Here is a 16,394-nt window from a genome sequence, read left to right as displayed (position 1 = left end):
ATGGGCAGTGAAGTTTATTCTATTCTGTTCTAAGGATTGGATAATTTGGAAATGGTGCTGTTCATTTGAAATACGAATGTAAAACCACAGGATGCAGAAGTACACAAGCTACTTACTGAAGTGAAAGTGCACGGTGGCCAACAAGACCCTATATAGTACAAATAACATAACTGCTCTGAAAACACAGAAAACACTTTCTTCAACCTGACCACATCGGAGCTACATTACACACTGCAAATAAAGAAACACAGACAACTTCAGAAACGCTGTAAAGCCAGACACAACACAACGGAAGCCACAACACAAAGGAAGCTGCAACACAACACAAGTGAGCCACAACACAACGGAAACAAGACACAGCACAATAGAAGCAAGCCACAACACAAAGGAAGTGAGCCACAACACGATGGAAGCCACAACACAACGGAAGCGAGCCACAACACGATGGAAGCCACAACACAAACAGAAGCCACAACGCAACGGAAGCCACAACACAACGGAAGTGAGCCACAACACAACAGAAGCCACAACGCAACGGAAGCCACAACACAACGGAAGCGAGCCACAACACGATGGAAGCCACAACGCAACAAAAGCCACAACACAACGGAAGCGAGGCACAACACAACGGAAGTGAGCCTCAACACAATGGCAGTGAACCACAGCACAACGGAAGTAAGCCACAACACAATGTAAGTGAAGCACAGCGCAACGGAAGTGAGCCACAACACAATGGAAGCAAACCACAACACAATGGAAGTGAAACACAACACAACGGAAGCGAGCCACAACACAATGGAAACAAGCCACAACACAATGGAAGCAAACCACAACACAATGGAAGTGAAACACAACACAACAGAAGTGAGCCACAACACAACAGAAGCGAGCCACATCTCCACAGAAGCCACAACACAATGGAAACGAGCCACAACACAACAGAAATTAGCCACAACTCAATGGAAGTGAGGCACAACACAACAGAAGTGAGGCACAACGCAACGGAAGCGAGGCACAACACAATGGAACCGAGCCACATCACCACGGAAACGAGCCACAACACAATGGAAGCGAGCCATAACACAATGAAAGCGAGCCACAGCACGACGGAAGCCACAATACAATGGAAGTGAGCCACAACACAACGGAAGCAAGGCACAACACAACGGAAGTGAGCCACAACTCAACGGAAGTGAGCCACAACACAATGTAAGTGAACCACAACACAATATAAGTGAGCCACAACGCAACGGAAGCGAGGCACAACACGATGGAAGCGAGCTACAACACAACGGAAGCGAGCCACAACACAACGGAAGCGAGCCACATCACCATGGAAGTGAACCACAACACAATGGAAGCGAGCCACAACACAATGGAAGCGAGCCACAATACAATGGAAGCGAGCCATAACACAATGAAAGCGAGCCACAGCACGACGGAAGCGAGGCACAACACAATGGAAGCAAGGCACAACACAACGGAAGCGAGCCACATCACCACGGAAGTGAGTCACAACACAATGGAAGCGAGCCACAACACAATGGAAGTGAGGCACAACACAAAGGAAGCGAGGCATAACACATGGAAGCGAGCCACATCACCACAGAAGCGAGCCACAACACAATGGAAGTGAGCCATAACACAATGGAAGCGAGCCACAACACAATGGATGCGAGCCACAGCACGTCGGAAGCCACAACACAACAGAAATGAGGCACAGCACAAAGGAAGCGAGGCATAACACATGGAAGCGAGCCACATCACCACAGAAGCGAGCCACAACACAATGGAAGTGAGCCATAACACAACGGAAGCGAGCCACAACACAATGGAAGCGAGCCACGACACAACGGAAGCGAGCCACGACACAGCGGAAGCGAGCCACGACACAATGGAAGTGAGCCATAACACAATGAAAGCGAGCCACAGCACGACAGAAGCCAGAACACAACAGAAATGAGCCACAACACAACGGAAGCGAGGCACAACACAACGGAAGCGGGACACAACACACGGAAGCGAGGCACAACACAACGGAAGCGAGCCACATCACCACGGAAGCGAGGCACAACACAACGGAAGCGAGGCACAACACAACGGAAGCGAGCCACATCACCACGTAAGCGAGGCACAACACAACGGAAGCAAGTCACATCACCACGGAAGCAAGCCACATCACCACGGAAGCGAGGCACATCACAATGGAAGCGAGGCACAACACAACGGAAGCGAGGCACAACACAACGGAAGCGAGCCACATCACCACGGAAGCGAGGCACAACACAACGGAAGCGAGCCACAACACAATGAAAGCGAGCCACAGCACGACAGAAGCCAGAACACAATGGAAACGAGCCACAACACAACAGAAATGAGCCACAACACAATGGAAGTGAGGCACAACACAACAGAAGCGAGGCACAACACAACAGAAGCGAGGCACAACACAACGGAAGCGAGCCACAACACAACGGAAGCGAGCCACAACACAACGGAAGCGAGCCATAACACAATGAAAGCGAGCCACAGCACGACAGAAGCCAGAACACAACGGAAGCGAGCCACAACACAACGGAAGCGAGGCACAACACAACGGAAGCGAGGCACAACACAACGGAAGCGAGCCACAACACAACGGAAGCGAGGCACAACACAACGGAAGCGAGCCACAACACAACGGAAGCGAGCCACAACACAATGGAAGCGAGCCACATCACCACGGAAGCGAGCCACATCACCACGGAAGCGAGCCACAACACCACGGAAGCGAACCACAACACAATGGAAGCGAGCCACAACACAATGGAAGCGAGCCATAACACAATGGAAGCGAGCCACAACACAATGGAAGCGAGCCACAACACAACGGAAGCCACAACACAACGGAAGTGAGCCACAACACAACGGAAGTGAGCCACAACACAATGGATGCAAGCCACAACACAATGGAAGCGAGCCACAACACAACGGAAGCCACAACACAACGGAAGTGAGCCACAACACAACGGAAGTGAGCCACAACACAATGGATGCAAGCCACAACACAATGGAAGCGAGCCACAACACGACGGAAGCAAGCCACAACACAATGGAAGCGAGCCACAACACAATGGAAGCGAGCCACAACACAATGGAAGCGAGCCATAACACAACGGAAGTGAGCCACAACACAATGGATGCATGCCACAGCACAACGGAAGCCACAACACAACGGAAGTGAGCCACAACACAACGGAAGTGAGCCACAGCACAATGGATGCGAGCCATAACACAACAGAAGCGAGGCACAACACAATGGAAGCGAGCCACAACACAATGGAAGCGAGCCATAACACAGTGGAAGCGGGCCACATAACCACGGAAGCGAGCCACAACACAACAGAAGTGAGTCACTACACACAACGGAAGCCACAACACAACGGAACAACCTCCCATCAGTAATATTAATCTGCTCAAACAAAAGTGAACTTTCTTTTACCGGTGATTGTTTGTGCTGCATAGCATTTGAAAGTCAGAATAGCTCTGTCTTTCTGAGTGTCCTCCGGAAGCACCTCCACTCTTGTGACTGGCTTATCAGCGTCTCTGAATTTGTATGTGGTTTTCTGTGTTTGCAGCGCGTTTGTGAAATGTAGTGTCATGTTGTCATGCAGCTTTTTTTTTGCAGTTTGTTGGAGCTTCTCTGACATTTATGTAAATTAAAAAATGAAAGTATTTATTTAAACAGGGCATTTGTTTGCGTGTTGAGCTGTACTTATTGTTAAGCGTAAAATTGTGGTTTATGTCTGACACGCATCATCTAAAAAATCATACAGACGTCATATTAATAACTGTTCAATCCAGCTCTAAACTAAAGCCATTAAGCGAGTGAGCAGCTGGTGGTTTTGTATTGTGTTTTGACTTGTATTGAGCGATGCACGTGATGGATGGTGTCGATTGATCCCTCAGTTTCCTTCCTTCTTGAGGTCACTGGATTGATTTTGCTAGCAGCTTTAGAAGCTAAAGATTAAACCGAGTATGATTAATTCAGAGATGCTCTGCTTGTAGGTTCTGAGGTTCTGCACGACCAGCCAGGTTCAGGTTTAGATCATGTTTTGCTGCGTTAGCAAACCGTTTGAAAATGCTAATGTGATATGATCATACAAATAATCATACAGCAGTTTCAGGGGTTTCTGCATATATGACATGTTTAAATTTACATTTAAATTTTAAAAATCCATTTACATTTAAATAGGGTCATTTCAGAATCAGCAGTTTTGAAAACACTGAACTAGCACTGCGTTAGTACAGCTTATATGGTCGTTTCTAAACATTTTAAGTATAGTTTTAGGTCAGAGAATGTTTCAAAATGTTTGAATGTCATTGTATGTGTATATCACTATGAATGTCCTCAATTTTTTGTCACTTTGATCAAATCTGAGCACTTTTATGCTGATTATCAACTGAAACACATACATTTTAATAGCGAATTCCACCATATAATTTCAGGTATGCTACCCTGCTTATTAATACTACAGTAAAATTACTTCATTTTATCATGTACATGTGACATTCTGTTGTGTGGTTTGTTTTTTGTGTTTAACACAAACTATGATCAATTTGTTTGACCTCCCTGATGATTTGGCTACCAGTTACTTTAAAATGCTGCAGTAAAATAATACAATTTTTGGTTATTTGTTTTTTTTTGTTTGTTTTTTTAGATGTCAACAATGTTGTTTGTAGTGATTTGAAGTAAAATGCTCTGTTCTAAACAAAATGATAAGCTCAGAGTGTGTTCACAACAGTAGTAATAGGAACCCGACATCCATGTGGTTAATGTGGAAAAACTCAGTCCAAACTAATTTTTCGAGAACAATGCACTTTTTTGACGTCTGTACCTTCCAGTCACAAAGTACATCAGTGTAGTTAAAAGGGGAATTCCACCAATTTTGCTAAATTTCCACATAATTCAAACCACTCTGAATCACTCTGTTCACAACTCACACACTGAATTATGGGGAAATTTGAAAATCCCCCTTTAATATAGCTGACACCCTATCCTGTATATTATTCCTGTGAACTCCACGGGATCAGATTGATGCATGCAGAGTATTAATAAAAAGTCCTTCATGCTAAGTGAGCTCTCTCTCTGTTGTGTGTGTAAATGTAGAATGTGATGCCAGACATGAAGAAGCGTAAGTGTGTCACCATCTGTTCATTTTTACCTCATCTTTGCATAAATCTGTGTTTAGGACACCTGCAGCCAGGAGACCAGATACTGGAGGTTAATGGAGAAAGCTTGATTGGAGTTACAAGTGAGAGGTATGTTCTGAGTCTTTTAAGCTCATGTTGTAAAGCAGTGCTCTGTTTCAGCTTATCTAATGCCAGTATGTAAAACACAAGGTCCGCGGGCCAGGTCAAGCCCACGACACAATCCTATCCGGGCCACAAAAGTTTTTGAATTTTTTATTAATATTAGCCTGTTTCACACTGTGCTGCACTACAGTCCCCAGCGTGCACTGCGACGTAATGTGCACACTGACTCTCCTACTTCAATAACAGTCTATGGGAAGTCTATGAGGTTACACCTCAGTTCTATGCAGTTCTACACAGTTCCACACCAGTCATATCTCTAAACACAGTAACTACACTTCAACTGCAGTTCAACCAACATAAACACTGACCGTCAGCTCAGCAGCTCAGAAACTGAGCCCAGGTATTAATAAACCTGCAGTAAAGAAAGAATGACAGGTGTCCAGTTCAAATAGATAAGCAAATAGATGAGATGCTATTGTTACAGGCTTGACATTGTAACAATAGAAGAACACTTTTTGGTGCTATATAGAACCCTTCTCAAAAAGGTTCTATATAGAACCATCTGCAGCACATTCTCTATCAATCTGATGAACGTTTTTGATCATGCAGAGTTCTTTGAGTATTCATAGTTCTATATATACACTGACAGACTGCTGAAAAAGATCTGTGATCTAGAACACAGCTGTGTAAAAAAAAATGAGATCTTACACTTTTCTTACAGGGATATTACTCAACTCAGACTGGGGGAGATGAGTTGATCCATATGTGTGACAATATTTTGATCAAAGAGAGAAAATCTGATGGTTATTCCTTAGGAGCCAATTTCTAGAAACAGTAGAAGATGGCTTAAGTCTCTTTCTGTTTCCAACGGGACTCAACCACGTGGAGGAGAAGTTTGTGAGTTTAAGAGATTCAATTAGAATTTCTCTTTCCTCTGGGTTGTGACATTTGTGGTTAATTTTTATAGTATAATCACATGAAACAAACATATTCCCCACATAAAATGAAGCCAAACTGTTTCTTATAACAATTTAATAGTCTTTTGGTCATTTTATATCACACTATAGCATCTAGTTTGGCTAATTAGCTGCCTTGCCAGCCAGTTATCTTACCTTCCTGGCTGATATGGAATGATATTCTGCTCTGTTCTGCTCACACAATCACAAATGTCTACATTTACACAGAATAATGTGCAGAATCAAACAATGCTTTGTTTTTCTCTGGGAAAACATCAGTAAAATCTATTGAATAATCAAGTACATTTGACATTAGACATGTTTCTGCTATTATTAACAATGTTTTATCTGTTATGCTTGAATTTATTGTAAATTGTGCAATAAATTGAGCTGCCCGGACGCAAGTTATCCATCCAGACATACAGACCATTGTTTCTACAAATGTTTCGATTTGATGTAGAGATTTGATTTGGTCTGTTGAATATGAAGCTAATAGCTATTTAGACGCCATCAGATGCACATGGATAGACGTAGTAATTGTACAGTAATGGTTTTGTAGAGCATGCGGACAGTGCAGAGGGGTCAAAGGTCAAACATCTTAATGATCTAGCTACAATAAAGACACTCTGCTGCTTCATCTCTACATCTGTACAATATAATTCATGGAAGGATAAAATTGCACTGATACACAGTGATTCAGTTGCATAAAGTTTGGATTGTTCTAATTGATTATAATTTAAATTTTAATGAATATATATATATATGTATACACACACACACACATATATATATATATATATGAAGTAAGCACTGGCCAAAATCAAATCTTTGCTACTTTAACATGTAAACATCCAAAAAGGTTTGTTGTATTGTTTTTATTGGTAACTTGAAGAATTGGTCTGTAGAGATGCATTAGCATCATAGCCATGGAAACGAATCACTAAGCAACAACTCTAGGATGATTTTAAAAAGTATTTCACTGTGTTTGCTCAACCGATGATATATCTATCAACAAACACTGTGATGATATGGTGTAAATAAATTCTAATTCAACATGCACTAAAAACGTGACTCGTGTATCGCACATTTTAGTAAATACAGCAAACTGTGATTCCTTACTGTCTGCATTCTGCTACTGTTTAAGTAATAGTTCCTCTGTTTGCATTTGGATATGCAGTGAATTTTTAACAACAATTTGTGCCAAAATAATCAAATTGAATAGAGTTGTGGAGAAATTTGATGCGCTGTAGTGCAATCTTTACCAGGGTATATTTTGGTTTGTCCATCTGAATTTACATGACCAAATCGTAAGGCAAATTATTCAGTAACTGCATGAAATAAATGTAAATTTGATTTATTTATCTTTTGTAAAAGCTCCACTCAAATTAATACAATGTGTTTTATGATCACACATATTGCAATATGCTTACAATTTACTGCTGAAAGCCAGAAATCTTAGGCACTCTATTTTTGTAAAAATAACTTTTACAGAGCAGATCACTGAAGACACGCCATCTGTTTATAGTTTAGCCCAGATTTGTGGAAAAATGGGTCGACTTTCAGTAGAAAAATAAATTGTGAGTTCAGCTTCTTTTATTATAAGGGTTTAAAATGACATCAGCCATCTATTTGACTGGTAAGAAGACAGTTACAGCCTCATACGACACCCACCTTCTGAATGTAAGCTTATGAAATATCAAAAGAATATGACAAAGTGCGTTTTGGAACCACCGGTGATCCCAAGGAGTTGAAAAGGTTGAAGCTTTTTCTAAAGAATTGCATTCATAATTCATAATGATTCATAATCATATTTCTTATGTTTTTTGTTCCTAGAGCGGTGGACATCCTCCGAGCAGCCTCGTCCACTAATCACATGCGACTCCTCATAGCGAGGGATGAAGAAGCTAGGTAAGCTACTGATCTGGAATCAGAGAAGGAGAGAGAGAGAGAGAGAGATATGAATGTACCCTGACAACCAAATCTCCCACGTTATAGTAACTCAGCAGATTATATGACCCGGAGTCTGTTTTAAACCCCGCTCTGATAGGTTGTGGTGATTTTGTAGCTGTCCATCTCTTTACTCCCTGCGGCATCCACAAGTGTACGCTCTATTCATCACATACCAGCACACTTATTTCTGCTCTGTAGCACCAAGTAATTTAACCATCCTAACGTAAGATGATATATGTAGTTAAGTTTGTGGATCAAAACTTGTGTCTGTGAAATAAAAGCTGTTAAACTATAAAAGCCATTTAATTTAAAGCGATAGTTTGGCAGAAATTCGCATCGTTACCCCTTTAACCTTTAAGGCAGATACAAAAATTTGCCTGTTTCTGCTGTTTAATCTACTCTTGTTAATGTCGTGATTTGTAAGTCCTGCTGATATGTTTGATATATAAACATATATATGACTTTGCTAAGCTAAATATTTTTATTCAGTTTGTTTCTTTTTTAACAAGAAAACACTTGAATAGGAATACAAGTAACACATCAGTCACTTTATCGATGCTCTGATCAAGAAACAGTAGAAAGTTTAGTAGAAAGTTTGGAAACAGGACTCAACCACGTCTAAAAGAAGTTCTTGAGATTACGAGGAGATCTCGTTTAGAATATCACTGCTGTCAGAACAAAATCTAATAGCGATCAACAAGATCAGTAAGAAGTGCTTGTCTATCTAAATGAGCTCAACCCTTTGCTTGGAAAACGGGTGCAACCAACAATAAAAGAAGCCTTGTGCATCTTTAACACAGTCCTGGAAACGTTGTACAATGGTGACGTGAAAGGGATGGGATGGGACTCCTTTAGCGATTTGTGTGGTTAACCCAGTTGTAGTTGATCAGCCATGTTTAGTGTCTGAATCAAAATCACTTTATTTCTGACGTTTGCTTCTGTATGTTTAGCACTGGAGCAACAGGGCTAATGTAGAAGGGTCATTCTACAGAAATGTCCACTTTTTTATCTATCTGTAGGAGTCACTGCTTTCACTGATCGTCACTGGTGTTTCACATAATAAAGGAAACACCAGAGACATTTTTAATGAACAATGCATTTTACAAAACGGCTGCTAGAGAGCATCAAACCACATGTTGCCAATCATGGAATATCCACTAAAATATGGAATTTAATCCATTTTTTTACATTTACCTCAGAATAAAGTTGGTCAAACCAGTGACTTCAGCTATGAAGTATGAAACCATGAGCTAAATGATAAAATCTCTGATAACTGAAAGACACAGTGGACTCACCATGTGCATCATCTTCAGAAAACAGGTAAAAGGAAGTTTTGATGTCATCAGAGTGATTTTTATTTCAAAATAAGAGATTTTTTTTGTTACGCAGTAACACCAGTGATACGACTCCTGGGGACCGCAGCTTTCATTATACACTGCTCAGAAAAATAAAGGGAACACTCAAATAACACATCCTAGATCTGAATGAATGAAATATTCTCATTGAATACTTTGTTCTGTACATAGTTGAATGTGCTGACTACAAAATCACACAAAAATAATAAATGGAAATCAAATTTATTAACCAATGGAGGCCTGGATTTGGAGTCACACACAAAATTAAAGTGGAAAAACACACTACAGGCTGATCCAACTGTCCTTAAAACAAGTCAAAATGAGGCTCAGTATTGTGTGTGGCTTCCATGTGCCTGTATGACCTCCCTACAACGCCTGGGCATGCTCCTGATGAGGTGACGGATGGTCTCCTGAGGGATCTCCTCCCAGACCTGGATTAAAGCATCCGCCAACTCCTGGACAGTCTGTGGTGCAACATGGTGTTGGTGGATGGAGCGAGACATGATGTCCCAGATGTGCTCAATCAGATTCAGGTCTGGGGAACGGGCGGGCCAGTCCATAGCTTCAATGCCTTCATCTTGCAGGAACTGCTGACACACTCCAGCCACATGAGGTCTAGCATTGTCCCTGCATTAGGAGCAACCCAGGGCCAACCGCACCAGCATATGGTCTCACAAGGGGTCTAAGGATCTCCTCTCGGTACCTAATGGCAGTCAGGCTACCTCTGGCGAGCACACGCTGTGCGACCCTCCAAAGAAATGCCACCCCACACCATTACTGTCCCACTGCCAAACCGGTCATGCTGAAGGATGTTGCAGGCAGCAGATCGCTCTCCACGGTGTCTCCAGACTCTGTCACGACTGTCATGTGCTCAGTGTGAACATCTGTGAAGAGCACAGGGCGCCAGTGGTGAATTTGCCAATCCTGGTGTTCTCTGGCAAATGCCAAGTGTCCTGCACGGTGTTGGGCTGTGAGCACAACTCCCATCTGTGGATGTCGGGCCCTCATACCATCCTCATGGAGTCGGTTTCTAACCGTTTGTGCAGACACCTGCACATTTGTGGCCTGCTGAAGGTCATTTTGCAGGGCTCTGGCAGTGCCCCTCCTGTTCCTCCTTGCACAAAGGCGGAGGTAGCGGCCCTGCTGCTGGGTTGTTGCCCTCCTACGGCCTCCTCCACGTCTCCTGGTGTACTGGCCTGTCTCCTGGTAGCGCCTCCAGCCTCTGGACACTACGCTGACAGACACAGCAAACCTTCTTGCCACAGCTCGCACTGATGTGCCATCCTGGATGAGCTGCACTACCTGAGCCACTTGTGTGGGTTGTAGAGTCCGTCTCATGCTACCACGAGTGTGAAAGCACCACCAACATTCAAAAGTGACCAAAACATCAGCCAGAAAGCAAAGGTACTGAGAAGTGGTCTGTGGTCCCCACCTGCAGAACCACTCCTTTATTGAGTGTGTCTTGCTAATTGCCAATAATTTCCACCTGTTGTCTGTTCCATTTACACAACAGCTGTGAAATTGATTGTCAATCAGTGTTGCTTCCTAAGTGGACAGTTTGATTTCACAGAAGTTTGATTTACTTGAAGTTATATTGTGTTGTTTAAGTGTTCCCTTTATTTTTTTGAGCAGTGTGTATCTTATGTATATATCTTAAGTGTTTTACTTGCCATTTGTTTTCTTTGTCATTTAAATCATATATTTTCTAGTCATGCATAGATTATTGTAGTTAAAATTGTAGAAAAAGTTTTTTTTACCTGAAAATATGGCCTTAGCCTTTACACATCACTATGGGGACTAGCTCTTCTGTGGTGCTTGGAATTCTAGATAATCGATTTTAAAACCAATATTGCTAAATTGAGGCTCAATGAGGTGTAATTGTTAAAATATCATATTTTTTTTAAATATAAGTAAATTGTAACCCTAACATGTTTTTCAAGTGTAACATATCTGTAAATGCTAGGGACACAAAAATGGACATTTCCACTGAATGACCCAGCTATGGAAGCTTGCATGCATCTGTTAGTGTGGTGCTAACTGCATAAATTATCACAGAGACTTTATGACTCTCTGTGATCTACAAACGTGGGCTAAATGACCTTAACTTAGCTAAAAACAGTAGCAGCCACCTGGAAGACTGAAGTTTTCCATGATACTGTCCCTTTAATTCTTAAATGATCAATTGGCAATAAATTCTGAGTAGTTTTGGTAAACATAACCATGCAAATGTTACAGCTGGGCCTCAGGAGGGGAAAATGATGTACAAGTAAAATGTAGGATATGGGCTCTTTAATATCTACAGTCCACAGAGGAGTTTCAAATCGAGGATAAAAGCAAAGCACTTTCAAATAGGCATGCTGTAAATAGCTGTTTCACCCCTCTGAGCAGTTAAACCTCTCCATGGGCTCGTTTTAACATGCTGTGAATTGACCAGAGGATGAACAAACCTCTTCATCTCAGTCCAGCTCATATGTCAGTGAAGAGGAACCGAGCAAATCACTCAAAACACCAGCGCTGAAAAGTGCATCACTCAAAACACCAGCGCTGAAAAGTCAATCACTCAAAACACCAGTGCTGAAAAGACCATCGCTCAGATTTTGGTCTCCGTCTGTTCTCCGATTGGCTGTATTGATCTGTGGGTTCCCGACCTGCATCTCATTCCCTCTGAAACGTCCTCCTCTTAGCAGCGCTGGTAAATAATTCAAAGAGAGATTAATAATTTTACGGGTAATCTAGATCTGGTTGGGTTGGCAGCACGTGGAGATTTATTTGGCTGCTTCTTCAGAGAATCTCCTGTCAGCATTGCGCTTGGTCTGGTCCTCACAGCTCTCCCTCTGTCTCTGCTAGTGGTGTGACGATACACGTATTTTAAGGATCGATACCATCTTCGGTTCTGAGGCCCTATTTTCAGTATTTTATGTGTTAAAATGTCTTGGTTCTACAGAGCTCTGCTTCTGTTCTGCACAGGTTGCTGTAGCGCCGTTTGCTAGAAACTGAGCAAAAAGCACCTGAAAGGCACTTTTTAGTGTTGTAGTGAAGACCAAAAGTAAAGCCAATGTGAGTCTATCAGAGGAATGATGAAAAAATGACACATAGAGGGGGGCAGGTCAGTGTGGCTGTGGATTATAATTTGAGGAGCTGCCCTGAGTGAGGACATGCCATTTGGTGGATGAGGGATGAGTGAAAAGTGACAAACAGATGAGTGCAGGTCAGAACAATGTTGAATTTATGCTCAGGGGCCTGCCCTGAGATGGTATTTACTATGTCTTTCAGTGGAGCAGAATGACAGTAGATGGGCATGTCAAAAATTTGTAATTTAAAGAAAGTTGTACAGAAACTGTACATTGGATCAAAAAGCTGTATAAAAGCACATTATTACTGATCAGACTGAACATTCCAGAGTTGGAACAGAGTTGATGTCTCGAAAAATGCCGGACTAGTTAGAAGATGAAAATCTGGCAGAAAAAAAGAAGAAGAAGAAGAAGAAGAAGAAGAATAAATTGGATAACAAATGTTTATACACCCCTCACATTTCTGCAAATATTTTATTATATCTTTTCATGGGACAACACTATAGAAATGAAACTTGGATACAGCAAAGTAGTCAGTGTTCAGCTTGTATAGCAGTGCAGATTTACTGTCCTCTGAAAAGAACTCAACACACAGCCATTAATGTCTAAATAGCTGGCAACACAAGTGATTCCACCTCACAGTGAACATGTCCAAATTGTGCCCAGTTGTGTTGTTGTCCCTCCCTGGTGTCATGTGGCTTGTTAAAGTTACAAGTTTCCAGGTGTGAATGGGGAGGAGGGCTGTTAAATGTGGTGTTTTGGGTACAATTCACTCACATTGGCCGCTGGATGTTCAACCTGACACATCATGGCAAAGAACTCTCTGAGGATGTGAGAAGTAGAATTGTTGCTCTCCACTCAGAACAGGCCTCGCCAGGTCGATCAAAGAAGTTGAGTCCATGTGTTCGGTGTCATATCCAGAGGTTGGCTTCAAAAAATAGACGCATGAGTGCTGCCAGCATTGCTACAGAGGTTGAAGAAGTGGGAGGTCAGCCTGTCAGTGCTCAGACCATACATCTCACAATGCATCAACTCGGTCAACATGGCTGTCATCCCAGAAGGAAGCCTTTTCTGAAGCTGACGCACAAGAAAGCCCAGAAACAGTTTGCTGAAGACATGCAGTCCAAGGACATGGATTACTGGTACCATGTCCTGTGGTCTGACGAGGCCAAGGTAAACTTGTTGGCTCAGATGGTGTCCAGCATGTGTGGCGACACCCTAGTGAGGAGACAACTGTCTCTTGCCTACAGTCAAGCATGGTGGTGGTAGCATCATGGTCTGGAGCTGCGGTTCATTGAGGGAAACATGAAATCCAACATGTACTGTGACATTATGAAGCAGAGCATGATCCACTTCCTTTGGAAACAGCGCTGCATGGCAGTTTTCCAACACGATTGTGATCCCAAACACACCTCCAAGAGGACAACTGCCTTGATGAAGGTAAAGGTGATGGACTGGTCAAGTATGTCTCCAGACCTAAACCAAATTGAGCACCTGTGGGGCGTCCTCAAGCGGAAGGTGGAAGAGCGCAAGGTGCTTATCATCCACCACCTCCATGATGTCATCATGGAGGAGTGGAAGTGGATTCCAGTAGCAGCCTGTGCAGCTCTGGTGAATTCCATGCCCAAGTGGGTTCAGGCAGTGCTAGATAATAATGGTGGTCACACAAAATATTGACACTTTGAGCCCAATTTGGACATGTTCACTGTGAGGTGTACTCACTTGTGTTGCCAGCATATATTTATATCTCGCAGCTGTCGGAACAAAATCTTGTATCTCCATTTTTTGTCGTTTTTCAGTTATTGACATAGTTTGAAAGTGTCTGTTGTCTTTTACATTGTAAGTAAATTTTATGATAAATGGACTAAAGCAAATGACCCGAAATCATTTGTGAAAAAGTCTGGTTTCATTGACTTACATTAAAAGTAAAGTAGGTTAAGCGTTGCGACGGCTGTCCGGCGGCTTCCTCATCGCTCTGACGCGGGGGCATCCCGGCTTGTTTGAAGCTCCATATACAGAGAAGCACATTGCATGTTGTTTGGCTCAGATTTTGTCCCAGCAAGAGTTATTATAGCATATTCTGGGCCTTTTTGGCGTGAATCTCCCTGTATATAAAATATTCAACAATATTTAAGTTTTATTTACCTCAGATGAAAGTGACAGGCTTGGCTGGTCTAGACAAAAATTCCCAACTACACCTTAAACTGAGACCAAGATAAGACCAAGACCCAGTGAAGTCGAGACCATGACCCATAGTTTATGGTCTTGAGACCAAGACTGCCTTGAAGCACTGCAACACTATTAATTCTCTTAAAGTATAAAAATAGATAAAACAATACTACTTTTTACCCTTGAACCCATTAAGGCAGACTCTGTTTCTGTGGGTTTATCTGCTTTTTGTTAACCCTCTGAAGGCATTTAGATCTTCCTAAACTCTCCTTCAAAGGCTTTTCCATATAACGTGATCCTCATTTGTTTCATATCAAAACGCTCAGTTATCTTCATCACTACTTTCCAAACCCGCTGCAGCAGCTTCAGCAGCTGTAAACTCTCTGCATGTTATTTCACACGAGTCACGCTCATTTCACATGATGTCAAAACTAAAGTTGTGAGTTCTGCATCTCAGTTAGTTAAAATATATAGAATCTGGAATATAACCCACCCTCATTTGGACTCTTTGCATCATACAATCCTACCAAGATTTTCCTCTTCTTGTGCTCCCACTTAAGGTTGGCTGAGGCATCGCTGGGCTTCAGACTCAGGGCCTTCTGTTATTGAAGTGATTGATTAGACAGTTGCACCACTGCATTTCTGTGTCCATAAATGTTTGGACTGCAGAGCTCAGTCACGTGACTGTGAAATGGAGGAGAATTGCAGGAACTGCCTGAATGGAGAGGCTTTCTGTGCTGAGGGAGTGAGCGAGGGGGGGGTTAAGCTGGGACTGTGAGGAGATGAGCTCTGTACTTTAATCTGCGTTCTGTCCTTAACCCTGAGATTGAGTGTGTGTGTGTGTGTGTGTGTGTGTGTGTGTGTGTGTGTGTGTGTGTGTGTGCGCACAGGGGATTACACCCCCCCCCCCCTTCATACACACACCTCCACTGCTTTCACACACACCACCCAACATCCTCCACACACTTCTGTGTGCTGTAACTGCGCTGGTCTGAAGGAGATTCAGCTGCACTGATTATAAATGATTAAATTTATAATAAATTAGAATCTACTGTAATACCACTTGATAAAGTATGCACTAATTTTTTTGGCCACAATAAAATTTTCAAGTCTCTTTTTTTTTTTTTTTTTAGATGGACAGTCTCATGGCCCCCTGGTCTAATCATGGATGCACTGTGGTGTGCAAAAGTTTGTGTGCCCCATTCAAATTCCATGTTATGTTGATTTTCTGAGTGTAAATAAGTGAACGCAGACTCTACAGAGACACACTTCTGCACAATTTAATAGACAGTTGCTGCTTATTTACTGAATTTAACAGGTTGGAGAAAATAAAAAAAAACATAAAAGTTCTGGCACATATTAACTTAATAAATGAAGAAGGCCTTTTCCTCTCCTTCAAAAGAACCCATTGGCTGAAGTTTGGTTTTCACCTTCTTTATTTTTGCAAGAAAGCTTTTCAATCCTTTTTGATTTAAATACCCTTTTTGCATTAGAGTACAGAATAAATTTAGCACTAAAACTTAACTTATAATTAATTAGTTGTAACGTAACCCCATGTCCAGGACTCACAGCAGAGACTCGACTGCTCTAAGTCCTGA

General features: G+C 42.3%; 1 protein-coding gene across 6 annotated transcripts in view; it reads left to right on the top strand.

Moving 5' to 3' along the window:
• si:dkeyp-72e1.9 (syntaxin-binding protein 4) overlaps nucleotides 1-16,394 on the top strand; it is a 111,226-nt gene that overhangs the window by 47,791 nt on the left and 47,041 nt on the right. For all 6 annotated transcript variants that reach the window (XM_037544666.1, XM_037544665.1, XM_037544664.1 and 3 more), the window contains exons 4-5: nucleotides 5,232-5,301; nucleotides 8,085-8,159. In XM_037544666.1, the coding sequence (XP_037400563.1) occupies nucleotides 5,232-5,301; nucleotides 8,085-8,159 (145 nt within the window). The remainder of the gene's footprint in view (nucleotides 1-5,231; nucleotides 5,302-8,084; nucleotides 8,160-16,394) is intronic.

The sequence above is a fragment of the Pygocentrus nattereri genome, chromosome 14, assembly GCF_015220715.1.
Source record: "Pygocentrus nattereri isolate fPygNat1 chromosome 14, fPygNat1.pri, whole genome shotgun sequence".
Classification (NCBI taxonomy): Eukaryota; Metazoa; Chordata; class Actinopteri; order Characiformes; family Serrasalmidae; genus Pygocentrus; species Pygocentrus nattereri.
Note: the sequence above shows the minus strand (reverse complement) of the source record. Positions and strands in the feature narration are given on the sequence as shown.